Source organism: Pimephales promelas, chromosome 1 (genome assembly GCF_988280905.1).
Source record: "Pimephales promelas chromosome 1, fPimPro1.hap1.1, whole genome shotgun sequence".
Taxonomy (NCBI): Eukaryota; Metazoa; Chordata; class Actinopteri; order Cypriniformes; family Leuciscidae; genus Pimephales; species Pimephales promelas.
In genome coordinates this window covers 48,725,612-48,752,413 of record NC_142769.1, presented here as the reverse complement: position 1 = coordinate 48,752,413, position 26,802 = coordinate 48,725,612, and the positions used below count along the sequence as shown (strand labels likewise).

General features: G+C 39.2%; 3 protein-coding genes across 7 annotated transcripts; all 3 read left to right on the top strand.

Moving 5' to 3' along the window:
- The first annotated feature begins 1,271 nt into the window (after positions 1 to 1,271).
- On the top strand, positions 1,272 to 4,269 carry LOC120470232 (cornifelin homolog B). 2 transcript variants are annotated; one of them, XM_089131017.1, is made up of 4 exons: positions 1,272 to 1,857; positions 2,012 to 2,169; positions 2,317 to 2,471; positions 3,581 to 4,269. In XM_089131017.1, exons 2-4 carry the CDS (start codon positions 2,067 to 2,069, stop codon positions 3,701 to 3,703), a joined length of 381 nt encoding a protein of 126 aa, XP_088987143.1. In that variant the 5' UTR covers positions 1,272 to 1,857; positions 2,012 to 2,066; the 3' UTR covers positions 3,704 to 4,269. The 2 variants fall into 2 exon arrangements, with proteins under 2 accessions (XP_088987143.1, XP_039515652.1); XM_039659718.2 differs by having other exon boundaries at positions 1,274 to 1,857; positions 2,042 to 2,169.
- A 3,662-nt stretch (positions 4,270 to 7,931) lies between these two features.
- Positions 7,932 to 17,992, top strand: ugt5g1 (UDP glucuronosyltransferase 5 family, polypeptide G1). 3 transcript variants are annotated; one of them, XM_089130998.1, is made up of 3 exons: positions 7,932 to 8,027; positions 11,091 to 11,235; positions 15,714 to 17,992. In XM_089130998.1, exon 3 carries the CDS (start codon positions 15,725 to 15,727, stop codon positions 17,309 to 17,311), a length of 1,587 nt encoding a protein of 528 aa, XP_088987124.1. In that variant the 5' UTR covers positions 7,932 to 8,027; positions 11,091 to 11,235; positions 15,714 to 15,724; the 3' UTR covers positions 17,312 to 17,992. The 3 variants fall into 3 exon arrangements, with proteins under 3 accessions (XP_088987124.1, XP_039515649.2, XP_039515651.2); XM_039659715.2 differs by lacking the exon at positions 7,932 to 8,027 and adding an exon at positions 8,617 to 8,893; XM_039659717.2 differs by lacking the exons at positions 7,932 to 8,027; positions 11,091 to 11,235 and adding an exon at positions 11,823 to 11,887.
- Positions 17,993 to 18,304: 312 nt separating this feature from the next.
- On the top strand, positions 18,305 to 26,780 carry LOC120469508 (putative G protein-coupled receptor 132). Of its 2 annotated transcripts, none has more exons than XM_039658538.2 (4): positions 18,305 to 19,651; positions 19,793 to 19,905; positions 20,767 to 21,349; positions 26,140 to 26,780. In XM_039658538.2, exons 2-4 carry the CDS (start codon positions 19,896 to 19,898, stop codon positions 26,534 to 26,536), a joined length of 990 nt encoding a protein of 329 aa, XP_039514472.1. In that variant the 5' UTR covers positions 18,305 to 19,651; positions 19,793 to 19,895; the 3' UTR covers positions 26,537 to 26,780. The 2 variants fall into 2 exon arrangements, with proteins under 2 accessions (XP_039514472.1, XP_039514471.1); XM_039658537.2 differs by having other exon boundaries at positions 19,566 to 19,651; positions 19,774 to 19,905.
- Positions 26,781 to 26,802: the final 22 nt, after the last annotated feature.

Genomic DNA, 26,802 nt, shown 5'->3' with positions numbered 1-26,802 from the left:
CACGATTTGAAATCGCTGGTGTTTCTGACGTCACACACGACCTTGTAACCAACCAATCAGATCAAAGTGTGATCGTCAACCAATGGATCTCTGAGAGAGTATGTGAGTGGAGGAGGGGCTCATTTGCATATTCGTCGAACCATGTATCCTAAGGAGGCAAGGGTGAGGAGTTGCATTCAAACTTTTATGGGATGAAGACATTTTTTTTTTCAAGAAAAAAAAACGTTTAAAGGCCCTGTGAAATCAAAATTGAACCTATTTACTTTGTTAGCGCATATTACTAGTCTTGTGGTGAACAATTAATCCGTGCAAGTGAATATATATTAAAAAAAATGTTTTACCTTGGTAATCTTTAATCAAAATCTGAAATGTTACTTCCGGTCTGGAACGGTTTCTTTTTCTGATGACGTAGGTTTCACAGTTTGGGTGGGGAAACGCTTAACCACTCCCCTCAAACCGTTAGTTTGCTATGAGCGAGAGATGGAGAGGAGGAGCGCTAGAGTAAAACCCTGCCCTCTGTTCAATATTCCGTTTCACTTGGAAATACGTCACAGCACTGGAGAAAAATCGTTTGCAACTTCCGGTTCACGGGGACTTTAATGTGTTGTTTTGGTGATCGAAGATGAGTATAAATAGAAAGATATTTTTTTCCACGCCCCCTTATTTAATCCTTGTCTATTCCTTGTTTGGCTGATTGAGTTCACCTCCTCCTCAAGTGCTCTGATCCTGTCATGTTGTGCTCCTTTCCCTGGTCTTTGCTGGTTTCTTGCATTCCTTGCTTGTGTCTATGGGTTCTGTTAGCGTTCACAACGTTGAAGGTAGCCTACGTTTACATGCCAATGTGCTACAGTACAAACAGATTTGTTTTTGCGTATATAGATGACAACATTGTCAGAATGATCCCCCGTTTACACGGATCTGCAAAAATGCAAGCTTTAGCCAGTAGTTTGTAAAGAAACATTATGCTCTATAGACATACACTGAAAAAAATAATATGCTTTATCTCATCAATAAAATTGTGGCAATAACATATTAAAAGCAATATTATTAATTAAATTGTACAAATTAGAATTAATTAGAATGTTAATTTGATTAACTATTACTCAATTCTAATTTGTTCAATTTAATAAATAATATTGCTTGTAATCTGTTGCCACAATTTTATTGATTAGATAAAGCATACTCATTTTTTACAATGTATGTGTATAACCATGTTTGGAAACGTAAAAGTTTGTGTATTCAGACCCCCAAAATGCAGTCCAGTAAATTGGGAAATTTCATCAAGGTGCTCTGGATTTGATTTTATCTGAACAGAAAGCAGTGCACATGAATAGCCTGTTATTATGATTTGCAAGTATGCTTTTAATCCAAATGTACGCTTCTATTTACTGTAACTTAAAGTACTCACTGAAAGACACAGAGATGTACTCTGGCAGTCGATGTCGGGCCAATCTTTACATAATCAGCATATGAAGAGGATTTCATAAATTGATTAACCAGTGAGTTTCATTACAATTAATCCCCTGAATCCAAATAAAGATTGTGACATTTATCGCACCTCATTGCACCTGTACTTTCAACGCACAAACTGTAAAACAATAGGGCAACCATGTTGCATTTCTTGTCCATTTTTCCAAAATCTATTGATCTCGCATACTTATCATTTTTCTCATTATTTCCATGGTCTGATGAAAGCATAACTAGAAAGTTGTTCTTTGATAAGCATCCTTTATGTGCGTATGCGTGTATAGAGTGAGAATCTACGTAGACATTCCCGACATCCTCCCTCCCCCTGAATAAATGACAGCATCGCCCTCTCAAGGTGTCAGTCTTCTGCTGAACTTTCCTCTGTCCCAGGTAAGACCGAATCTGCTGCTGGAGCAACTGTTGAGCCAAGTGTTGTTGTTGTTGTTGTTTTTAGAATTTGGAATTTCCTTTATGGAAGCAACAAAGTAACACATTTTAGACTTTTGAAGTCACCTGTTTATTAATTGCAAAAATTCTGCTTTAGATTCTTTAGTTTGTTTGTTTTTTTTCAAAGTTTTTGGATTTGAGACTCATTCATCATGGCAAGCAAGATGGTGATTCAACAACCCAAGCCACTAGTAGTGTCTGCAGCATCAGACCAGTGGACCACCAGCATCTGCGAATGCGACAACGTCAATGAATGTGAGTGTGTGTGTGTGTGTGTGTAAAACATAGTGAATTAAGGTTTCTAAGAAAAAAAGTGCTCTAGAAACTCTCTGATGTTTTCAGCAGGTGAGCAGTCGGATTGTTTAGGCAGAATAATGACTTGAATCGGTCGGTCTTCTGCAGGTTGCTTCTCTGTGTGGTGTTTCCCTTGCTTCGCCTGCATCACAGCCAGAGATCATGGAGAGTGTCTGTGTCTCCCTCTACTGGACAGCTGCGGGTGTATTCCTCCTGTTACTCTCTCCATGAGGGTGTCCACACGACTGCGATACGGCATCACGGTAAAGACACGAGAACTTTGATAAAATAAGCATATATTAGAAAGAAACTGCATTGTTTTGTTTCATGACGAGCTGAATCAATCATCAATAGACCGTCGGGGTAGCGCCATGTTTGATTTGTGACAGGAATGAAAATGAGGCTGTGAGAGATCGAACTGTTAATTAACAACATAAATTGGTGTGCTGACCAAATTTTTAGTAGATAAAAACACCGTTTTGAAAGGTGTGAGTTTTACAGTGCGTGCCGTGACTGTTTCACAGCCTCTTTTTTCATCTGCATTAAATTCAATACGCGCTTCACATCAGCGCCATCTTTGATTTTGAATCAGGAATGAGTCTGTGAGGGACATGCATCACTTCAGTGGGTTATACTGTTTTTTTTAATGTGTTTTTGGATTGTTCTGCTGTGCTGACGAAACACTGCAAAACCCCATACAACAATTAACCATGGTTTATTATAGTAAAAACACGTTTTTTGATTGATTACCAGTTGTACCACTGTTTTATGGCTAATACTATGGTAAGTGTAGCAAAACCATTTTGGTTACCACACTACAACCATGTTTTTTGCTGCAAAACCATGGTTAATTTTCGAATATTTTACGAGGAATTTCAGTAGACACACCAGACAATATGCTCTGTGGAAAATTGTGACCTAGGAGCTGTAGCTTTCCACTGTGGATGGATGCCATTGAAAACATGGCCTCACTTTCGTACCTGTGATGGCGATGCTCTGAATAAGGTCTATTGAGCCTGTAGAGCTTATTAGCAGGGCCATCTTTGTTTTGTTTTTTAATGGGAATGAAAGCGAGGCTGCAAGTGTACTCCTTCATGTCTTCAGTGTTATTTAATATACTTTTGGGTTGTACTGCTTATGAAACAAAAACACTGCAAAAATATCTTTCGGTTTGACAAACTCTAAACAACATGAGCTCTGGTTGAATATATAAGTGTTCTAGGAGCTATAAACATCTTTTTACATCCGATGCCATTGAAAACACTTTCATACCTGTCATAGCTATATTGTAATGCAACAGAAGAAATCAGAACACTGAATAGGTCAAGGATCTTCTATTGTGGTTCATTACGGCCCTGTTTTCTTCACACAGGACTCCATCTGCAATGACTGTGTGTACTCTTTCTTCTGCGGACCGTGCTCATGGTGCCAGATCAGACGCGAGATGAAGGCAAGACTATCACCTATCACTCTGTTCAACAACAGGCCAACCTAAAGAACACCATCATCTTCCTCACCTCGCTCTATTATCACTTTCACACATTCTCTAAAGCGATCAGTCTTTATCGGATCATAGTCATGTCAGTCCAAAACACAAAGACTTGCTGTTCTGGGGTTGCAATCAGAGTTTTTGATCTCCCTCCCACACACACTGACCTGAGATCAGCCCTTTGACATTGTAGGGGAGTGTGTTTAAGATGTTGGTGTACAGCTTTAATCAAGGAAGTGGAGAATTCTGAACAATGGATTCCCTTAAGGAAAATGCCGATTTGGGATTCTTACAGCACGTTTAGTGTCGCAGTTTTTATTATAGATTGTAATTATTAAAGCAATGGCATTTTCTTTTTATCTCACACTCTAAATCTTTCTGAAAACATCTGTTTAATATTACATTTTCACTGTAGTTGGAAAGTTGTTTTATTGAGCCATTGATATGTGACACTGGAGGTTTGATATTAGGATAAGATGTTTTAGTGCGTGTCTGTGTTTGTGCAGATCTGTAAATGATGAAATTTATAGAATATTAAAAGAAAAAGTCAATAAAGCTGATTACAAATATAAGGGTTTGTGTTTAATGCTCTTATCAACAAAAAATAATTTTTTAGAAATGATCTTTAGAAACATCTACACACCCTTTGGCTGCCGTTTTCCCACTTTTACATAAAGTTGATCAATCCCCATTAATTCAACTAACTGGTGCTAGACCGGAATGTCCATTAATATCCAGAGGGGCCAGAAAAAAAAATTATCATGATTTAGTTTTTTCATATGAATGTTTTCATTCGCACAATTAAAGGTAGGGTAGAGCTTTGAAAGCATGAGATCCCTCTCAAAGCACATATCCTTCATAACACATCAACACACACACACACACACACAGAGCAGGGTCTGCAAAGCATCACGAGAGGCGCCTTTAAATTACTTTATGTCTCACAGCACATACCATCACAATAATAATTAACATAAACAACTTAGAGGACTCTGACTTGTTGTGCAACCTGGCATTGAAATGCATAAATCCCAGTCCAAGGACGTGAACAGCTCTGGTTGAAGAAAGTCACTGGTATAAGTTCACCGTTTTGGTTCAGGAGGAACTGTAAAAGATTTCTGTTGTTTGTTTGTGGCACTCACATCTGTATACAACTCTGCTTAGCATAAAACACACTGACGACGTGTGATGTCTGCACAAACAGATTTGCAAATGTATAGGTTGGCAGGCAGGTCCGAATGCATTGATTGGACAAACATTTTTTACACCTGAGAAGATATATGTAATTTTTAAAAAATGTTTAGACCACTTATATTATTGATTGCTATCAGGATGTGAAGAGAGTTTTATGCCTGGTTCAGATTACACGATTTTAGCCCGATTTTGGCACGATCCGTTTGACGTGGGGTGTCGTGGGGATTCGTAAACGACAACGGGCGTCGGGATGCAAGATTCGATCGTATCATCTCGTATAGTGCATCATAGTGGGCGACAACCTGCGTCGCGTCTGAGATGCTTCACGACGTCAAAAAGACTAGCATGTTTAAGTTTTTTAACGGTCGTTCACGACGGTTCCGTCACATGTATGAGGTTGACCAATAGGAGCACAGAAAGAGAGACGATGGTGCTAACGTTAAAACTAAAAGTAAAATATAAGAAAACAATATTTTACCTCAAGTTTCCTTTGGAGGATTGACAATCTTCGAGCAATCCAGGAACGTGTCCATTGTCGGGTTTTCTTTCTTTTTTCTGAACACGGACAGCCAAGACAACACTCACCGCTTCATCAATTGTTTGTTTACATTCGTTTCCAGAAGTCATTCGCTACTATAGACCCTTTTACCCTTTTACTTTTTTGTGGGCGGAGCTTAGTTGGAGGCAGAAAGATCCCTCTGGCTGCTTCACTAACGCTAGTTAGCAAGGATTGTTAGCTTGTTTTTTAACAATGACTGGAGAAAATCAGATATTATCTTAATGTGTAAGGTCAGGGCCGCGATTGTTATTTCCAAAAGTTATTTTTAACGGACAAAACCAGATTGGCCATCTACACGCTCACTCAATGCGTGGATGATCTGACGGGATTAACGTACGTTACCTCGGTTGAGTGGTCTGACTTCTACACCTACCTTAAAGAGAAACCGATCGTAAATAGAAACTGAGGGCATATAAATCTTTAGATGCCTACATGGTCCTGTATAAGACTTGTGTGTACGATCCGCAGTTCTGCCGAGCCAGCGCCGAGACCACGAAGACAGTGTAAAGAGTGACATTACAGTGCGATTTTAATGACGTGAATATTTTCTAGAAATAAAAGTTCCAGATTCAGCATATTCATTTTTCATCAATTCTTGCACCAAACAACACAACAAGATGACATTTAATAATAGTAACAATAATTTAAGCTCCTTATTATGTAGCCGAATCTGTGCTGGTTTGTATTGGCCGCCTCCAGTTTTCACTTTGTTTTGCCTCCAGCTAGCGCCGTGACGTAACTGTGACGTCGGCGCAAAAGGGGTCTATAGTTTCGCCTTCTCGATGACATCACGGTCAGGAAGCAACGTGTAGTCTGTGACACGACAAGATTTTAGGAGTCATTCCCTGCTGTCAACTTCTGGAACAAAATCCATGGTAAAATATCCCAATTCATCTGGAATAGAAAAAGACCACGTTTAAAACTGGCTACTTTACAGAGGAAGAGGGTAGATGGGGGTTTGGCAGTGCCTGATTGTAAGCTTTATTTTTTTGTCTTTTGTACTCCGGCCTTTGTTTGTATGGTTTAACCCTTATGGCGCTTTTCCACTGCATAGTACGGTACGGTTCGGCCCAGTACGCTTCGACTCGGCGCGGAACAGTTCGGATCGCTTTTCGTTTCCACCGCAGTAGTACCCCTTCAAAGTGTGTGGGACTGATCGTTATTTGCGCGCGCCTCTACTGCCATGACATCATCTTAAAAGCGCCACATTTTCAAACCCACAACACAGGAACAATGGAGACTATCGAGGGGATGGTGTTCCTGATTCTCGGTATGTGGTTGTTTTTAACTGCTAGACGGAAAAATGTGTTTAAAATGAGGCTGATGGCAGCAAAACAAAAATACTGATAAAAAAAGTGTCTCGTGTCGCAAATCCAATGACGCTGGTAGTGACGATTCTGTCTGACCAATCAGTGATCTGCAGTGTTTCACGTCACATTTTAGTACCGGTACGGTACGCTTGGAACCTCAACAGACCAGGTACCATTTAAAGCGACCTGAAGCGAACCGTACTGTACCGTACCATGCAGTGGAAAAGCACCACAAGTGAGACGTACCGAACCGAACCGTACCGTACTATGCAGTGGAAAAGCGCCTTTATACTCCTGTCTCTTGGCGCAAGATAGAAGAAAGTATTGTGCGTCCATTGGAATCTGGAAGACGTGCTTTTCTCTGATGTATCAAATAAGCAATGTCGGCTTCGCTTCGGTCCCATAGTTTCCCATCTTATCCAAACCTGGAAGTTAGTTGAATCAAGGTCTCCTGCAAGTGGCATACACAATCTCCCATATTCACTAATAAAGGATTGACAATTGGAGGCAGACCCATTCCTCCTTCGCATTGAAGTAGGAGTGGTATTCGCCATTTGAAAGACATTTATAATGATTCCAAGACATTGCAAACTCATTCAATTTACCAGCATCCTCATTTTTCTGTCATCTACAGCTTAGATCGGCCCTCAAAGCGCATGGTGTTCCTTGGCAGCAACCTTTGCTTGTAAACCCGTTGTATAAGTTGATTATTGCTCAAGGAAATAATAGGGAATTGGTGTCCATATTACATAACTTTAAAGGAGAACTCCGGCGAACAATGAACCTTTGGTCTAATAAAACATCGGTACACAGTCAACCGTTCTCTGAGATTTGTTTTCATGATAATCGAATGTAAAGAGTTTTATCTCTAAAAACTGTTTAGCGTATAATGCTAGTAATGGGGGCATTGACTAAGTAAAAAGAAAAAGCTAGTTTATACCACTAACAAGGCTCAAAATAACCTAATAACATAATGAGGCTCCATACATGCAAAACGAAGCATTGAGAACTTTGTAAGTGTTCAGACCGTTTAATAAGAAGATACTTTATGAAGACAGTTCACTTCACGTATACAGACAGGAGCCATCTTAAAAAATAGTCTCGATAAGTCAAACCACGAACGTCGTGCTGAGTGATCTGAATTGTATGAAGTTCAGCGAACTTCTGACGGCGTTCTGGGATCGACTTATCGAGACTATTTTTTAAGATGGCTCCTGTCTGTATACGCGAAGTGAACTGTCTTCATAAAGTATCTTCTTATTAAACGGTCTGTACACTTACAAAGTTCTCAATGCTTCGTTTTGCATGTGTGGAGCCTCATTATGTTACTGCGTTAGTGTGGGGCTATTTTGAGCCTTGTTAGTGGTATAAACTAGCGATTTCTTTTTACTTAGTCAATGCCCCCATTACTAGCATTATACGCTAAACAATTTTTAAAGATAAAACTCTTTACATTCGATTATCATGAAAACAAATCTCAGAGAACGATTGACTGTGTACCGATGTTTTATTAGACCAAAGGTTCATTGTTCGCCAGAGTTCTCCTTTAAATTGGAGGCCTTTTATGACAAACCGCCTCTAGATAGGCTGTGGGGACGGGACTGCCCGAGCTTGGATCCGGACTTTAATTGGAAGGATGTTTGGGTAAATATAAAGGAGGCCTCTCGTAATCCTGACCACCAACAGATACACTTCAACTTTGTACATAGAGCGTATTTAACACCTCGCATACTCTATTTAATGAAGAGATTGACTGACCCAACATGTACCCAATGTGTTCTAAAGGCACTTTCTTACATATGATGTGGGAGTGTCCACCTGTTGCTCAATTTTGGACTCAGGTGGCAGCCAGATTATCTGATCTGGTTTCAGCAGCGATACCTGTAACGGTGCCTGTCCTGTTACTGAATAACCTAACAATGTTGAACCTGAATAGTCAGCATAAGCGCACAGTATAGCTGGCCTCACAGTTCCTAAAAAGATGATTGCATTGAGATGGAAGCCTCCTCATTGACTTTCTGTTAAATGTTGGATTCTTACATCTTTGGATGTGACTCTTCTAGAATTGTCTACTGCTCGAGTTAAAAAGCTATCTGTAACTGGAACAGTGTTTCTAAGGCCCTAAAAACTTGGGTGAGATGACTTAACCTTTACCTGACTTAATTCAAGTTGGTTTATTCTGTGTACTTGTTAATTCAAGCTACTTAAATTGAGTTATTCCCCTTGTCCTTTTTTATTGTATTATTTATTTATTTATTTATTTATTTATTTATACTTAAATTGAGTTATTCCCCTTGTCCTTTTTTATTTATTTATTGGGGGGAGGGGCTGTTTCATATGTATGTATATAGAGTGCCGAAGTTACGACGTCACTCTGTAGGCCAAAACGCGGAAGTGAGTTAGCATTTTAGCACTACGGTTCCCTCGCTCTAAAGTCTATGGGATTTTTGAATGGGTTTTTGCTAAATCGCCTGAAATAAGGTCTCTGGTGAACAAAGCCTCTAAATATTTTCACGTTTTGATCTATGACATAAAACACAGTTATAACCTGCTTGTGGTTTTTTAAACTTTATTGTGCCTGATTGTGTTTTTTAAAATCTTCATATAGGCTTCAAAATGTATAAATTTTGGATTAACTTGTCTGTATCTTGCTAGACAAAACGTGTAAGTGTTACTACTCTTTGTTGAACACAGATCTTATTTTTTGCGATTTTCCAAAAGTCTATGGGGAAAATGCATTGCTTTTCGACCGAGGGAACCCATTCGCCGCTAGCTTCCGAGTTGTCCTACAAAGTGACGTCATCACTTCGGCACTCTATTGCAAATGTATGTCTATTTTGTCATGGTAAATGTGTGTTCTTTTGACTGCTTGTTGTGATTTTGAAATGCTTACTATGTTGTTCTTTTTCCTTCAATAAACATTTGATCACAAAAAAAAAGCGTAATCTGACACAGTGACTATCGTAACAGACAAAAAAAAAAAAACGTGTAATCTGAACCAGGCATTAACCGGTATAACAAATATTGTTTATAAAAACCATTGCCTAAACTAAAAATAACCATCATAAGAACCAACATCCGATATATCGGATATCAACTACATTTGGAGTAGACTTGAAATAATTTGGGACTTACAATGACACAAGTAACTCATAATAACTTTGTCTTTGCGCCTGTGTATATTAATATTTATCTACATTTCGGCCTAGCATCATTGCCATTAGTTGTATGGTGCTTTTGTTTTGTTTTTTGGCTCCTCAGCCCCAGTTACTATTCACTTTTGTTGTAAAAGTGCTAAAATCCATTTTATGTGGGAAAAATAAAATGTTTGCATAATATGTAAACATAAAATAACAGCAGTATTCATCTAGAGTCATCTTTACATTGCGATGTCCATTTGAAAATGAAATCGAATGAGGCCAGTGGCCGTCAAGTTTCAGAAATACAAATCAGCTTTTTGACCTTTTGCTGTTACATAAATTACCTTTCAAGTCCTGAGGGGAACTCGTGTGCATGTGGGAAACAAGGAAACTTTCTTCATTCTTGTATGAAATAAGCCACGATTTATTTCCGTTGAATGGTTAAGCCATAACACAGACGACATTTCTGTAGGTGAGTTAAAGGAGTAGTTCACTTTTAAAAAAAACTTTTGCTGATAATTTACTCACCCCCATGTCATCCAAGATGTCCATGTCTTTCTTTCTTCAGTCGAAAAGAAATTAAGGTTTTTGATGAAAACATTCCAGGATTTTTCTCCATATAATGGACTTCAATGGGAACCAAACGGTTCAAGGTCCAACTGCTTTAACTCGTTCATCAAAATGAACAAATCTTTTCCCAAGTCAACTCGTTCATTTCGTTCGTTGAATGAACCAAATGACACGAAAAAAGATTCGTTCATTTTGATAACCGAGCACGAACGCGCATCACAGAACTGAGCAAGGCGAGCATTTGAGCTTATAAAACTTAAACTATGTTATTATTATTAAATGAGTGATCGTTTCGCTTGATAAGACCCTTATTCATCGTCTGGAATCGTTTAAAGCCCTTTGAACAGTTTGCACTGAAACTGTCTTTTGGACCTTGAACCGTTTGGTTCCCATTGAAGTCCATTATATGGAGGAAATCCTGGAATGTTTTCATCAAAAACCTTAATTTCTATTCAACTGAAGAAAGAATGACATGGGAGTGAGTAAATTATCTGCCAGGGCGGGCTTTATAGGATGATGGACAGATGATTGCCTCAGCTCAGCCATGTGATAACAGTGTGATCATAATTTCGAGTGATTCGTTCAGTCATTTATCTATTTTTGTGTTTGCTACTCTCCAGGCTGCTTCGCCACATGGTGTCACGTCTCCTTTACTTGTTCCACAGCATCGGATTTTGGGGAGTTTTGCTGTCTGCCCCTGTTTGACCTTTGCGCCTGCACTCCTCCCATATCTATTCACCTTTGAGAACTTGATTCAACACACAGGTATAGCCTATCTATGTGTTGCATCATAAACTAACAAAAAGTACCAAAAAAGGTCCATGGGTCTAAATGACATATAGTCATTTCTAAGCTCAATCCTCACTATATTCATCTTTAAGCATTATTTGGGCAGGACAATGATATAAGAAATCATTAAGGTACCATATTCTCAGTCAGCTCCAAATATAACATTAGTATTCCCAGAGGCAGAATGTTTTGTACCAGGTAATTTGAACTATAGAAAGTAACGGAGGAAAGAGGAAGCTGTGGCTTTGTGATAAAGTCAATGAAGTGAGTCATAGCCTGGAGTCATGATCTGCAATTACACCTGCCTTTGTTGCTTTTGGCAGCTCGCCTCCTCTTTAAAACTGAGATCTTTTTCATGATAAGTCATCTACAAGTTGTTTGCATTGATGATTTTGTTGCTTGTTGGACTGTTTAAGACTTCTTCATGCGTTGAAAATAGTTGTTGATGTCGCACTCACTTCTAAACATATGTTTAAATATTAAATGTTATGGTTAGCCATTATTTACTGTTGCACCCAGTTAAATAAAATCTGGTTGACCACTTTGCATGTCACATTAACACTGAACATTTGGACTTTGCAAATATAGACCAGTTCTCTGCTCAATCAACACTGCAAGCCGGACGCAAGTAAGAGTTTCACACATTATTTTCAAACCATTCTGTGTTTTAAAGCTTATGCACAACATTCGAGTTTCAAATTTTGTAATTTATTTTTTCCTTGATGTATTATGTGTATTTGTTTCTATTTATTGACATAGGTATAGGTAACAAAACAAAAAAAGCTGTGACAATATAAAATGGATAGTAACTGCAGAAAATAATTAAATCGATCCTTTTGTTTTCCCGTCAAAATCCGTAGAAGAACCCGTGCAAGACAAAATTATATTTAATCGGGTACATTTAATCTCTTCCACTTTTTTCAAAGTTTCTGCAAAGTTTCTGGATTGGCAAACATATTTAAAAGTTTGCATTTTTTACTAATTCAAACGTTTTCTGATAGCGAGAACTGCAAAATTTGACTAGTATTGGTACCAACCACTAAAACTTTGGTGCATGGCAACCTTAAAACAAGATAAAACTATTAGACAATGGGAGTAAAGAAAGTAATTTAAGATCTGTTCTCAGAATGTGCACACATTTGTTTATCAGGTAAATGTATCTCGCTTTTAGGATGTTTAGGTATTTTTGTTGGGAAACGACCAACGCACTATGTCAGTTGATGTTTTTACAGTATGCGGCAATCTTTTTATCAATTCAGTATGGCCTTATGGAGTTCATTGAACTTCCTGGAATTTCTCCAAAAAACAGCAGGAATTCGGAGGCTTGTAGTCTGGATGAGGGAAGACTTCTGTTGACTGTCTCAACAACTTTGCAATCTCTTTGCAAGTTTCCTTAAAATGATTTTTGCCATAAGTTATCACAACTTAAATTAAGCATTTTTGTTGTTGTGATGACTCAAAAATCCAAGTTGATTAAGCTTAAGAAGGTATCATGAACACTTGCTTTTTTAAGTTGAAACTACTAGTTATTGTAATACTCTAATGTACAATCGGATCTTGATTAGTAAAACCTGACCGTGGTTTTTAGCAGTAGCTGATCCAGATCTCCACACTCTTAGAAGAAAAGGTTCTATATAGAACCTTAAAAGGTTCTATCAGCGCTACGTATTTGGAACCCCTAAAAGGTTCTATACACTCTTAAAAAAGGGTTCCTTTGGGTTCTATATAGAACCCTGGAGTTCCATACATGGCCAGTAGAACCTTTTACCAAAAAAAAAAAATGGTTCTATATAGAGTTCCATATATAAAGTGGGGGATGGAACCTTTTCTGGTTCTAAATAGAACCATTTCTTCTAAGAGTGGACCAGTCCTGCAAGACTGATTATGGCCGTATTGCTCTCAAATATTCAAGAAAAATTGCATTTAGCTATTTTGCATTAGAATTTATTATTCTATATATCTATATGTGTGTGTGTACTGTGTTTAATTATTTTGTATATATAAATACACACAGATGCATGTATATATTTAAGAAATATTTGCATGTATATACTGTATATATATATATATATATATTGATATACAGTATAATTTATATTGTATATAAATATTGTATATATAAATAATATTTTTTAAATATATATATATATATATATATATAATGTATATGCATGTGTGTGTATTTATAAAATAATTATACACAGCACACACACACATATTATGTAAACACAAACTTTTAATCCAATAATCGTTGCCCAGCTCTAATTACAATGCAATTCAATGAAAAAATAAGCCTTTGTAAAAGTATTACATGATTGTAGAGTACAAACGCAGTGAACTGGTTTCTGCTTTGCACAGACCCAATTAGTGACCTTTATAACTTAAACATTTAAATGCATAGAATCCAAGAATAACTAATCCAAGCTGTTTTTGGCAAACAAAACTATGTGTGAGCTGATTGCTAATAGCCCTTATTTTGCCGTTTCTCCCCAGTTTTGCCTTGTTATTTAGTGCAGACTCGAGAACTTAAAGCGTTACAAAGATTCACATAAGGGCACATAGAGTGAGGATATTTGCTCTCTCTGACTGGAGGCTAATCCAAACTGTGACCAGGGGCCTCTTTAGATCTCATGTTACAGAGCAAGAGAAGGGGCTTAAACAAAGACACACACAGCCATTTGCCTGTTTGGCCTGTCTTGCACAATGTAGTTGGAAGTGAATGTGTGTATATACATTTTGGAAATCCAAAGCTTGTTTTGCCAGTGTTTGCACAAGACAACCAGAGCGTTGACAGGATTTGCTGAGTGATACAAAAGGTAAAGTAAACCTGATTGTTTTTGTTCAGCATGTATGCTGGTAATGCCTCAAGCAAAGATCAACACTGATGTGCTAAAAATCTGACATTTTCCTAATGTGTTGGGTGATATCTGTGGGCACATGGCTCGATATATCTTGTTAAAAGACCTCTTGATGGTTTGTTTCTTGTTTTGGTATGGATTAATAGAGTGTTTGAGGTTTGATGTTGTGCTTAATGAGCTACACAGTGCAGATAGGTTGGAAAAGAAGGAGGAGCTGGAGGGGATGTGATGTGAGATTTAGGAAAGGAAGAGAAAGAGAAGTTCCTAACAGTAAGGACTCGGCCATCACTGATGAAGTGCCTTATACTGAATAGCTGCAGAGTTTTTGTTTTTGCTTGTTACCTCAAAATCTGGAGATTATTACGATATAATTTGGTCCAGCTAACAAATGGATTATTATCTAAAAAAAAAACACGAACAGGTAATTCCATTATAGTGATGTAGATGCAGGACATAAACACAGAAATGCTTTCATTCTGACTGTTTTCTTTTAATGCACACTCATAAATCATAAATGCTTTTTGGTAAATATTATGATATTCTGAAAGGTTGTATGATCAGGGCCAAACTTGTTGCACTTTAAAGTGGTTTCAGACATGAAACATTTCTTATGTTAAGTAAATGTTGGTCTGTATTATATAAAAGTGTTCAAATTGTGCCCCAGAATGTATATAGCTGCCATTCTTTTGTATATGATAACGTATTATTCGAAGGAAGGAAGGAAGGAAGGAAGGAAGGAAGGAAGGAAGGAAGGAAGGAAGGAAGGAAGGAAGGAAGGAAGGAAGGAAGGAAGGAAGGAAGGAAGGAAGGAAGGAAGGAAGGAAGGAAGGAAGGAAGGAAGGAAGGAAGGAAGGAAGGAAGGAAGGAAGGAAGGAAGGAAGGAAGGAAGGAAGGAAGGAAGGAAGGAAGGAAGGAAGGAAGGAAGGAAGGAAGGAAGGAAGGAAGGAAGGAAGGAAGGAAGGAAGGAAGGAAGGAAGGAAGGAAGGAAGGAAGGAAGGAAGGAAGGAAGGAAGGAAGGAAGGAAGGAAGGAAGGAAGGAAGGAAGGAAGGAAGATCCCAAAGACGTCCAATGAGTTTAAGAACTGCACTTTCCATGCCAATACACGTGTGTGAAACCGATTCTTCATGATCCTCACAACCATTCTTTCACAGTTTGAGCCTGGAATATGGCCATGGCGTGTCTGTCAACATGGTTGTTTAAGAAATGAAAAGAACTGATGCCAAACATACAGTATAACATGCTAGAAACATAATAATCACTGCAATAATGATCCATTCATAGACTCTCAAGCATTTGCCTATTTAAATCCAAACTGAGACTTGGCCGGGCAGAGTATAATGCAATATCAAATATGAAATAAATGAGGCTGTATACATTTTGGGGCACAATTTGAGCATTTTTATAGAATCCAGACCGTCTGCCTCCATTTTTCAACCACAACCATGTCTATATGCAAAATAACTATTTATTTTTGGATAAAATCCTCTGGCTATAAAATTGTAAACATCTTGCACTCTCTCTCTCTCTCTCTCTCTCTCTCTCTCTCTCTCTCTCTCTCTCTCTCTCTCTCTCTCTCTCTCTCTGTGTATTTACAGCTGTCTAAAAGATGGATCTGAGGTCGAAACAACTCTCTGCACTGACTTGTCTACTCTTTGTGTCATGCTGTTGTCATGGTGGAAATATCCTGGTGGTGCCTGAGGATGGCAGTCACTGGTTGAACATGCAATTCATTATGAGAAATCTCCACACCCACGGCCATAGCCTCACAGTGGTGCGTTCGTCTAAAAGTTGGTACATCCAAGAGAATTCCTCCCTCTACAACACCATCACCATCAACCCACCGGAGGCCGAAGACGTCGGCCCTGACTGGTTTAAGTTGTTGATTGAGAGGTCGCTAGCACTGCAAACGATGTCGCCCTTCGTTCGTTTCTTTGAACAACAGAAATACATCGCCAACATGCTCAAAGTGTTTCACAACGGAGCTCTTCAAATGATTTCCACCATTTTGGATGATGCATCGCTTGTCGAACGCTTGCGAGACGCCAAGTTTGACCTGCTTGTAACAGACCCGGCATTCCCAATTGGAGTCCTTTTGGCCAATTTCCTGCACCTTCCCTTGGTTTACAATGTACGTTGGATAAATGCTGGGGATGCTCACATGCAAATCGCTCCATCCCCTCCATCCTACATCCCAATGTATAATTCATTGTTCCACGACCACATGAGCTTCATGCAACGGACTGAAAATTTCCTACGGCATCTGGTCAGCCTTCTTCAGGAGCGATACATAATCGTGCCAATTTACAGCAAGCTGCTTGAGCGCCACTTCCCGCCTGGCACTGACCTTCTCTCAGTGCAACAATCTGCTGACATTTGGTTGATGAGAGTGGACTTTGTCTTTGATTTTCCACGACCCACCATGCCTAACATGGTCTACATCGGTGGCTTTCAATGTCAGCCGGCTAAAGCCCTTCCCGAGGATCTGGAAGAGTTCATGCAGAGCTCTGGAGAGCATGGAGTAGTTGTCATGTCTTTAGGAGCTGTGGTCGGTGCTCTCCCTAAAACGATCACTGAGGCCATCGCTGCAGCCTTTGCTGAGATCCCTCAGAAAGTCGTGTGGAGCTACCATGGGGAACGACCCTCGACCTTGGGAAACAACACTTTACTCCTAGAGTGGTTTCCTCAGAATGATCTCCTGGGCCATCCGAAGACTCGCGTGTTTGTATCTCACGGCGGCACCAATGGTATCTTTGAAGCGATTTACCATGGAGTCCCGATCTTGGCGTTACCGATACTCTTTGACCAGTTTGACAACGCTGTGCGGCTGCAGGTTCGAGGTGTGGCTCGAGTGCTTCAAGTCTCAACGCTCACGTCGCAAGAATTCCTCGAAGGCCTCAAAGACCTCCTGGAGAACCCGCTGTACCAAAGCAACATCCGCAAACTGTCAGAGTTGCATCACGATCGGCCCTTGTCTCCTCTTGATAGTGCCACTTTTTGGATTGAGTATGTCATGAGACATAAAGGAGCAGCTCATCTTCGCTCTGAGGCTAATAATTTGCCTTGGTACTCGTACCACATCCTAGATGTGTTGGCATTTCTACTGGCGTTCAATGCGATTGCTCTTTTGACCTCAGTATATGTCTGCAAGCTTTTGTGTTGCAGGAAGTCAATCAAAAAGAGGAAGGTGGACTGAGCTGAACTTTTGACTAATTGCAAAACTGGGTGAAACTAAATTAAATGTCATGCAGTTTGCAAAAATCTTTTTCCTTTCCAACTATGGTCCATTCAAGGTTTCACAATGAAATCTGATTTCCCAAGTTATGAAACCTCTGCTGATAAATGCATTCTGGCCGAGGACATGGGTTTGATTCCCAGGGGAGTGTTAGATGAGGTATTAACAAGTATAGTTCTGACCTTATGGTTGTGACTGCTAAAAACAAACGAATGTAGATGGAATAATACAGCATATATACGTTGTACGTTAAACTACACTCAAAGATGGTACCTTTAGGGGTACAGTGGGCAGTACCCTTAAAAGGGACATCTTTGTACATTTTTTTCCTTCCTTAAAAGGTGCAAATTAGTAGCAAAATTCACCTTAAGGTACTACTATAAACCTTTTAGGGGTAAAAAAAAGGTAGAAAGATGTCCAAAATACTGCCCCAGTGGCAAACTGTTGTATAAGGTAAAATTGTCGCAATTTCTTTCTAAGTGTGTATGCTACTCTGACTGTGGCGTCTTAACCAAATCCTCAACATGTAATCTAGTGCCTATTAAGAAGACAACAAGATGTATTCCCAGTTCAGCCTTGATATTGTTCCTTCTCCCACTGTGAATGTGTTTTTAATCATCATTAAAGGTTCAATAGGCAACATCTTTACTTGTTCCAGTTCTAATCCACTTCCTGGTATTTCTTATCTCAGGTCATGAATTCTTTCCTGCTCTCATTCATTTACCACATGTTCACATCTGCAGAATACACAGTCGTTATAGCACACCACACAAACAGCCATGTTTAAAAATTGGTCATATTTAAATGAATACAATTTAAGCATAATTTTATATACACTCGCCAGACACTTTCCTGTACGCAGTTAGTACATTAGTTTCTAGTTTCATGTTGTTTACACCAAATTCTGACCCGGCAATCTGAATGTCGTAGCAGAAATAGGTAAAATTGTCAGACCAGGCAACGTTTTTCCAATCTTCTATTGTGAAACCGTAGCCTCGGTTTCTGAGTGGACAGGAGTGTCACCGGTGTGTGGCTCGTCTGAGTCAAGGTTTGAAGTGTTGTGTGTTCAGAGACGATCTTCTGTGTTTAGAGATGATCTTCTGTGTTCAGAGACGATCTTCTGTGTTCAGAGACGCTCTTCTGTTTTCATAGATGCTCTTCTGTGTTCAGAGACGATCTTCTGTGTTCAGAGACGCTCTTCTGTGTTCAGAGATGATCTTCTGTGTTCAGAGACGCTCTTCTGTGTTCAGAGATGATCTTCTGTGTTCAGAGACGCTCTTCTGTGTTCAGAGACGCTCTTCTGTGTTCAGAGACGCTCTTCTGTGTTCAGAGACGCTCTTCTGTGTTCAGAGATGATCTTCTGTGTTTAGAGATGATCTTCTGTGTTCAGAGACGCTCTTCTGTGTTCAGAGATGCTCTTCTGTGTTCAGAGACGATCTTCTGTGTTCAGAGACGCTCTTCTGTGTTCAGAGACGCTCTTCTGTGTTCAGAGATGCTCTTCTGTGTTCAGAGACGATCTTCTGTGTTCAGAGACGCTCTTCTGTGTTCAGAGACGCTCTTCTGTGTTCAGAGACGATCTTCTGTGTTCAGAGATGCTCTTCTGTGTTCAGAGACGCTCTTCTGTGTTCAGAGATGATCTTCTCCAGGTCTCGGTTGCTTATTTGAGTTACTGTTGCCCTTTCTATCAGCTTGAACCAATTATTCTCCTCTGACCTCTGGCATCAACAAGGCCTATTCTCCCACAGAACTGTCGCTCGCTGGATTTTTCCTCTTTTTTGGCCCGTTCTCTGTAAATCCTAGAGATGATTGTGCATAAAAAATTCCAGTAAATCCTCAGTTTCTCAGTTTTCCGAAATTGCCACCACAGGATAACTTTGTTCTCAAATGTACATTGGCTGGTAAAACATCTATTGTTTGCTTTTTACATTGTGTCGGTACACCAATCAAAACAGTGTCCAGTAAACGTGGGGTAGAGGGGTGTCACAGGGGACATGGAAACGAATGTAAGGGTGTTACAGCTTGTCTCTCAGTGGCCTTTCCGTCTGAAAGAACAGCCTGGACTCTCTCATATCTCTGCCTCACATAATGGCCTGTAGGCAGGAGGGTGTTTTTGTTCTGAAGGAGAAAGGCTTCAGGATGTTGCTGCTCAAAAGCAGTAGAAGTGGTTTCCTGCTTGGGGAAATGATCAAAAAGCCAGACAAGCCCCTGGTTGGACACTTTCCACTCGAATTCATACACACGCATACAGGTTCATGCACATGGAGCTGGACATGCAGAAGACGCGCTCCAGACCTAATCGAGGTGAGGATATTTATATGCATATTCTGGAACTGTTGATTGTTGTATATTTGTAATGTTTTAACTGATAAAAAACATTATTTATAGTGGAACCATGTCATGTGACGTTTCTGTGCTCTGCTAAGGTTGCTTAACCGTTTTCAGAGGCGACTGGAAAATCTCAGAGGAGTGGAGAGGTTTGGTTCAACACGTTTGATGAAGAGTTTGAAGATTCAAATGTCATGGACAAGTCACAACCATAGAAACCATGATTCTGAGTAAGTTGTCATTCCTCTGCACATAAACACAACAAAAACAACTAGAGATGCACAATATTGGCCAATACACCGAATGATACGTTCTTCGTGTTATGAATGATTGACATTGGTACTGTTTTTTTTCTGAATAAATTTAAAATAAAGTTTTTAAGTTACATTAAGCATCGCAACATACCGATCAAAAGCTTTGGGTTGGTAAAATGTTTTATTATTATTATTAAATCGAATTCTTTTTGTTGTATTTATTTTATAAAAATGTGAAATAATTAAAATTGTTAAAAATAATTACAATTTAAAATAACGTGATTTATTCCTGTGATCAACGCTGTATTTTCAGCATCGTTACTCCAGTCTTCAGTGTCACATGACCCTTAGGAAATCATTTTAATATGATGATTTGATGCTCAAGAAACATTATTATTATTATTATCAATGTTGAAAACACTGCTTCATAGTTTTGTGGAAAGTTGATGCATTTTTTTTTTTCAGGAAACCTAACCTAACCAATAGAAACCATTTGTAAAAGTCTCTCAATTGCTGAATACAAGTATCAATTAATTTAAAAAATAAATAACAAAAATAAATGTTTTAATTATTGAACGTTAGATGATGACAAAGTTCAATTTAATGCAAAAATGCATGCACAGTTAAATATCCAATATCGACCAATACTGATTCTTACAAAAGGCAAAAATGTCCAATATTGTTAACCTACAGTTGAAGTGGATCAAAACCTTTCATCAAAAATATACATGAATGTTGAACAATACCCGTTCATTTGGACCACTTCCAATGTTGACTACTGTATTTGAGCTATTTACCCTTGCGATTTGAGCAACTCTTTCCTCTTATTTTCCACAGACCTGACCAATGGGAGCTGCCAAATCCCTCTGGAAAATGACCGATTGGGTCTGACCTACATCTACAGCCTTGCCTTCTCTATCGGGCTCCCAATCAACCTGCTGTCCCTGTGGGGCCTGTACCAGCTCGGCCGGTCTGGTGGAGGCGGCTGCCAGCTGGTCTACATCCTCAACTTACTGCTTTCCGATCTTCTCCAGCTCCTCACCTTGCCTCTGTGGATCCTTTACCTGCAGGGAGACCACCGCTGGCCTTACGGGTCCGTGACGTGCCAGCTAGTGGGCTACGTTTTCTACGTTAACCTCTACGCCAGCGTCATTTTCCTTTGCCTCATCGCCCTGGACCGCTGTCTAGCAATCGTGTATCCTCTTAGCAGCCGCGGCGTACGGAAAGTGCGTGTGGCGGCCCTCTCTGGTGTAGTTGTGTGGACGCTGATATTTCTGTTCTGCCTGACTGGCCTGTACCCATCTGTGTTCGAGCCCCAGAGAGAGCTGTGTCTGGAGCAGTACCCTGTTAGCACCAGATACGCGTACTTCAAAATCGCCACAGTTGCGTTAGGGTTCCTGATGCCCTGCTCTATACTAGGGTAAGTGAAACGCAACATGTTTTGCTGGGTCAATGAAATAATGCTCTTATTGGATCCAGATAGCCTACAATATGAAAAGGATTCGTTTTTTAGTTTTATAGCTACAAGTTATATTTTACTTTTTAGATGGCAATATTTACAATAATTTATTTTATTTACAAAAATAACTAATATTTAATAAGCATTAAAAGCTATCTGTGTGTTTCCTTAGTTTAGAATCTCAAAGATTATGCACTCTTTCATTAGAAAAAAAAAACTTGCCAGTGACATATGAGAAAGCAAAAAAAATTCAAATAATCGTTCAATAATCGTAATCGAGGTGACTTGTTCGATTAATCGTGATTATGATTTTAGCCAAAATCGTTACAGCCCTACCAGATCTTATAATCTATTTAAAAACGCATTGAGGGCCGGATTTACTAACAGCTTGCGCTAGCGAAAACCCTGTTTTGATGTTACAAAATGACTTTCAGGTTTTACTAAAGAAACTCAGGGAGGAAACAATGCTGACAAGGCTTGGACAGCTGTTATTTTTTTTGCGGCTGACCATTTCAAAAGCAAAATGAATGGGAGGAGAGTATTTAAATGGATCCTGCAAGGTGATTTACATAAACAATAATATATATTTTTAAATGGTTAACAGTTACCACACAATACAAATATTAAAGCTAAAAAATATATGTATCCTGGCAACTTTCATGACAGTATAAATTCACTAAAAGCCTTCCTTCCGCTGGAAAAAGCAGACCCTGACCGTGAACAGAAACAGAAGTTACATTATTTCACCTTTAGATGGCGGCGAAAGACTTTATGAGTGAATCAGTCAGTAAAGAAGACTTTTATATTGAAAGGACTGAACCTTGTGAACAAAAAGCAAGACAATAATGCATGTCAGGGCACGGGAAAGCCCATAGAAATCCACAATAAAGGCTAGATGTCTTACGGTGGAGTTTCTATTGTCATCACCGGCGGCCATCTTGTCACAGGCAAGCTGATGTAAGATGAGTGATCAGCACGAACACAAATACTCTTATTTCGTTGAAATCTTGACGGATTTACAAACGGTTTGGTTTCTTAGAAACGTTATTAACGTGGCTATAATTCTGGATGATTATTTATTTATACATTTATTATTCATAAGTATGCAGTGTCATAACTACGTCTCTGATGTTTACAACAAACCAAACCACTTATCAAATCATCAGCACATGGGAGAGTGTGAACGAGTACTAGTCAGGTGAATCACCCTATCATTCTGAATGAAAGAGGTTCAACAACTTCAAGTGCAGAGAAGAAGGCTTCAGGACGTCCCAGACTGTCCGGCAAGCACCAGGAGCTGCTCAATATTGTGAGGAGGAGGAGGGGGAGGAGGAGGAGGTGAGTGAGTGCATCCGCACAGTGAGGGAAAGACTTTTGGACAAGGGCCTGGTGTCACAAGGCCTGCGAAGAAGACACTTCTCCAAGAAAAATACCAAGTACAGAGTGCAATTCTCTAGGAAGTACAAGAATCGGACAGCAGAAGACTGTTGAGGAGTTATTTTCCCTTCTGGCTGTTTGGGACATCTGTAAAATCAATTGACTCGGAAAAGAAAAGGTGAACCCTACTACGAGTCCTGAGACCACCAATGTGTGGGATTGCTTTTCATCCAAGGGAGTGGTTCTCTCACAATTCTGCCCAAAATCATTGTAATAAAGATTAGTATCAAAAATTCCACAAAAGCAACTTCTCCCAATGATCCAGAAGCAATTTGGTGAAGATTCATGCATAATGTCACAAAGCAATAATGATATTGAAATGGCTCGGAGATCATTACATTGAAATTTTGGATCTGTGGTCGGGCAACTCCCTGTATTTAATCACGAAGAGAACTTGTGGACAAGCAGAAGTCCTCAAATTGTGATCATCTACTCACAATGAGGAAAGAATGGATCGCCATCAGGCAGGTGAAGTGGCCAGAGTGAATTAAAGGGGAAATCGAAGCAGTGAATAAAGTTTACATGATTTACATGATGGATTTCCAATATAATAAACAATTATATAAGAAACATTACAAATGTAAACATTTAGAAGAAAAAAACTTTGTATCTTTCGCCGCCAGGGCGCCGCCATTTTGCTGGTGACGTCACGGGGTTGGTTGGCTCAAGTTTAATAGGCTCTGGGCATTGAAAATCGCGACATCAAACTGTGTTTTGACCGCGAACGACTAATGTTAGGTACAGTTATTAGACAAAAAGATGACGTCTAATGTTGACGAACTGCACATAGAAACATTGTTCGCGATGTCTGCCGTCATATTCCCGTCTCGTCAACAACATGTTTCATATAATTGTTGATTATATTGGAAATCCATCTTGTAAATCATGTAAACTTGATTCACTGCTTCATTTCCCCTTTAAGAGATTGTGAAGAAGAAGGGTCAGCACTGTAAATATTTAGCCTGGTTAAAATCAGACCATTCTCAGTTGTAACTGAGTTATGGTCGTCATAGACAAATCGTTTCCTGAGGGGCGTTGCCAACGGACGTCGCGGGTAGACCTTGAAACCAATCAGAGCGATGAAAGAGATGACGTCCGCCAATAAGCTCAAAGAAGAAGAAAGAAGAAGAAGAGATGACGTATGCAGAGCGGCGGAGAAACATCTCCGAGTGTTGTTCTTTGCTCGGTTTTTAACAAAAAGGAAACGTTTAAATCGCTTAAAACAGACGTGATAGCTGATTTGAACGAGTGATTTTCGACGGCGGCATCCAGCTTTGTAATGTAGGCAACAAAATCTGCTTCAAAATCCCAGTGCTGTCATCATCGTGTCAAGCCCGCCTCAACGTTTCTGATTGCTGCCGTGATTTCGACGGATTGGAAATGGGCTTGAATGAGCTCTTTGCCAGACTAACTTTCAGAGCAAATCTAAGTCTGCCGGAAGTTGTCTGTGTTTTCCCACGCTAGTAAATATTAGGCTTGTTTGAGATGAGCAAATTCTGCGCAGAATCGATCACCGGTGATCAGCGCGAGATGCATGCCGGTTAGAAATGTGTCCGAGAACGGTCCGCCTGGCTCTGATGTCATGCCGACGTATGTCAAAAAACTCTCGCGAGCGCAAGGCGGAAGGGTCGGATTCTGCAGTCGCGCGCAGTTGCTCTCCACCGACTGCGCTGATCAAAAGCATGATGGGAAACGACTTGCTGACGACACAGCTTAATGCTCATTGGTTTAAACAACAGTGATAAAGGTAAATTCCATATTCATTAAGCTAAATTCTCCAAATCAAGGCCATGTTTTATTTATTTATTTTTTTCAAATTGAAACTGCTATATTGTGAATCTCTTAAACGGGTTAAAAATAAGAAAGCTATAGTCAGTAACTCAAATATACTAGGCCTACTCTAAAATGTTCAAGTGAAAAATAGCTCTCATTTTATAGATGATGAAGTTTGTAAGTCTGTCTATTTAAGCTAAGCTTATTTTGATTGATTTATTTATTTTATTATTAATTTTATTCTGATGTTTATGTATTTGTCGCTGTATAATAGGCCTATTTGTTTCACGAATTGTGGTGCTTGTAGGTAGGCTATGTTTGTAACTTGCATTCTAATAAAAAAGTAAAATAAATAAAAATAAAAATAAAAGAACAACAGATGAATTGTTCTCTTTTAAAATGTTTGATTTTAAAACTGATATCATGTTTTATGTGTATACATATATGGGTGAATAAACTCTCTGACAGTGCCATATGGGTTATATTTCATTTTTGTTAAAACAATAGGCTATATAAAAACACGTCTGTATTAAAGATTGATAAACCATAGGCTATTTGGAATGTAATTAAATAACAAGTACTTTGGGTTTTATTTACATTATATTTATTTTTATATAAAAGCAACAGAACTTAAATCACATCCAGTTTATTAGCAACACGTGCACGAGCGTGAATCCCGTTAATCCCGCGATATCCGCCTTTGATCTCACAGGTGTCTGATTCACTGCGAGAACCGAGATCTGTCCGGCTTGATTGCGCTTTTTTCACTCATCCCCTCACTGCAGCCGCCTACTCTCGACTACATTGCAGGCGAGGCGAGGCGCATCTCAAACAAGCCTACTGACTCTTTGCATATATTGAAAGGTTTTTACCAATGAAAGCCTTTCAATTAAATGCTTATCATTGTTTTCCAGTATGTATATATCATAGAAACTTATTTTTTAAATCTACAAAAACTGAAGCAGTTGGTCTTTGCAAAGCACAAAATTTATGACACTGCCAAAACTATGTTAAGTTAAATAGTGTGAATAGTGAAAACACCTCTTTTCAGATTTTTTATTGTTAACTAAAACTATTAAAACATTTCTCTTAAATAAAGTAAAACATATTAGTTGAAAACCATAAACTAAACGAACATTAGAAATGTTGCCATGGCAATAAACTGAAATAAGTAACTGAAATAACTCAAATAACTTGAAATGGAAAAAAAAAGTGCTAAAACTAATATTTTTTTTAAAAAATGAAAAAAGCACAATAAAAATATATACACAAACTTGGTGTTAGATGCAATTAATCAATTTGACAGCCCTTATATATTTTAAAACTATATTTTAGATTTTTACTATGAGGTTTCACTATTTAACTTAAGCACATACTTTTCACACAGCCCCAAGCATGAATCAGCATACCGGGAAAATGCCATCGCAAAGATGACAAACACAGATACAACGTCTGTCTCTTGAAAGGAATGTTACTTTAACACAATCATAACCGTATCATTCTTAACCTTCTGGCCTTTCTTTCCTCTTATTCACGTTCAGGTACACCTCGGCCCGGATCGGGTTGACTCTACGAAACTCGCCGTCTGTCCCGGATCACGAACGCCGCAGGATCGTCGCCACCCTGGTTGTCATCACCGTCATCTTCATTGTCATTTTTGCTCCTTATCATCTAGTTGTCGGCTACAGATTTGTCACCCTGCTTCTTACGGAGAATAAAAAAGACCAATGTTCAGTGGAAGTTTCCCTCTACCTTTACTATCGAATCTGCTATGGGCTCACAAGCCTCAACACCCTCCTAGACCCTCTTTTCTACTTCTTTCTTTGCAATGACGCTCGCCAAGAGCTTCGCCGATCTCTTTTCTGCCCCTGCTGGGGTCAAAGGGCACACCGGGGATCGCGAGTACAGACTCTTCCCAAAGGCTGTGCAGATGTTTAGCTGTCGTTTTGTGCAGATGCTAATCAGGGGTTGATGTCTTTGTAAGGCATGACGTGAACACGTCTTATCAGGCTGAGATTTGACTAATTACCTGTCGTGATGTCATTAAGACATGACTGGTATGAGACATTTGCACGTCTTCTGGATCACTGTCACTGGGGAATACACACCTCTAGTGTTTAGACTCCTACAGCCTGAGGAGACTCGAATACAATTGTCTCTATATTGCTGAAAATGCTTTATAAGTTCAAAATTTGGGGTTTTTA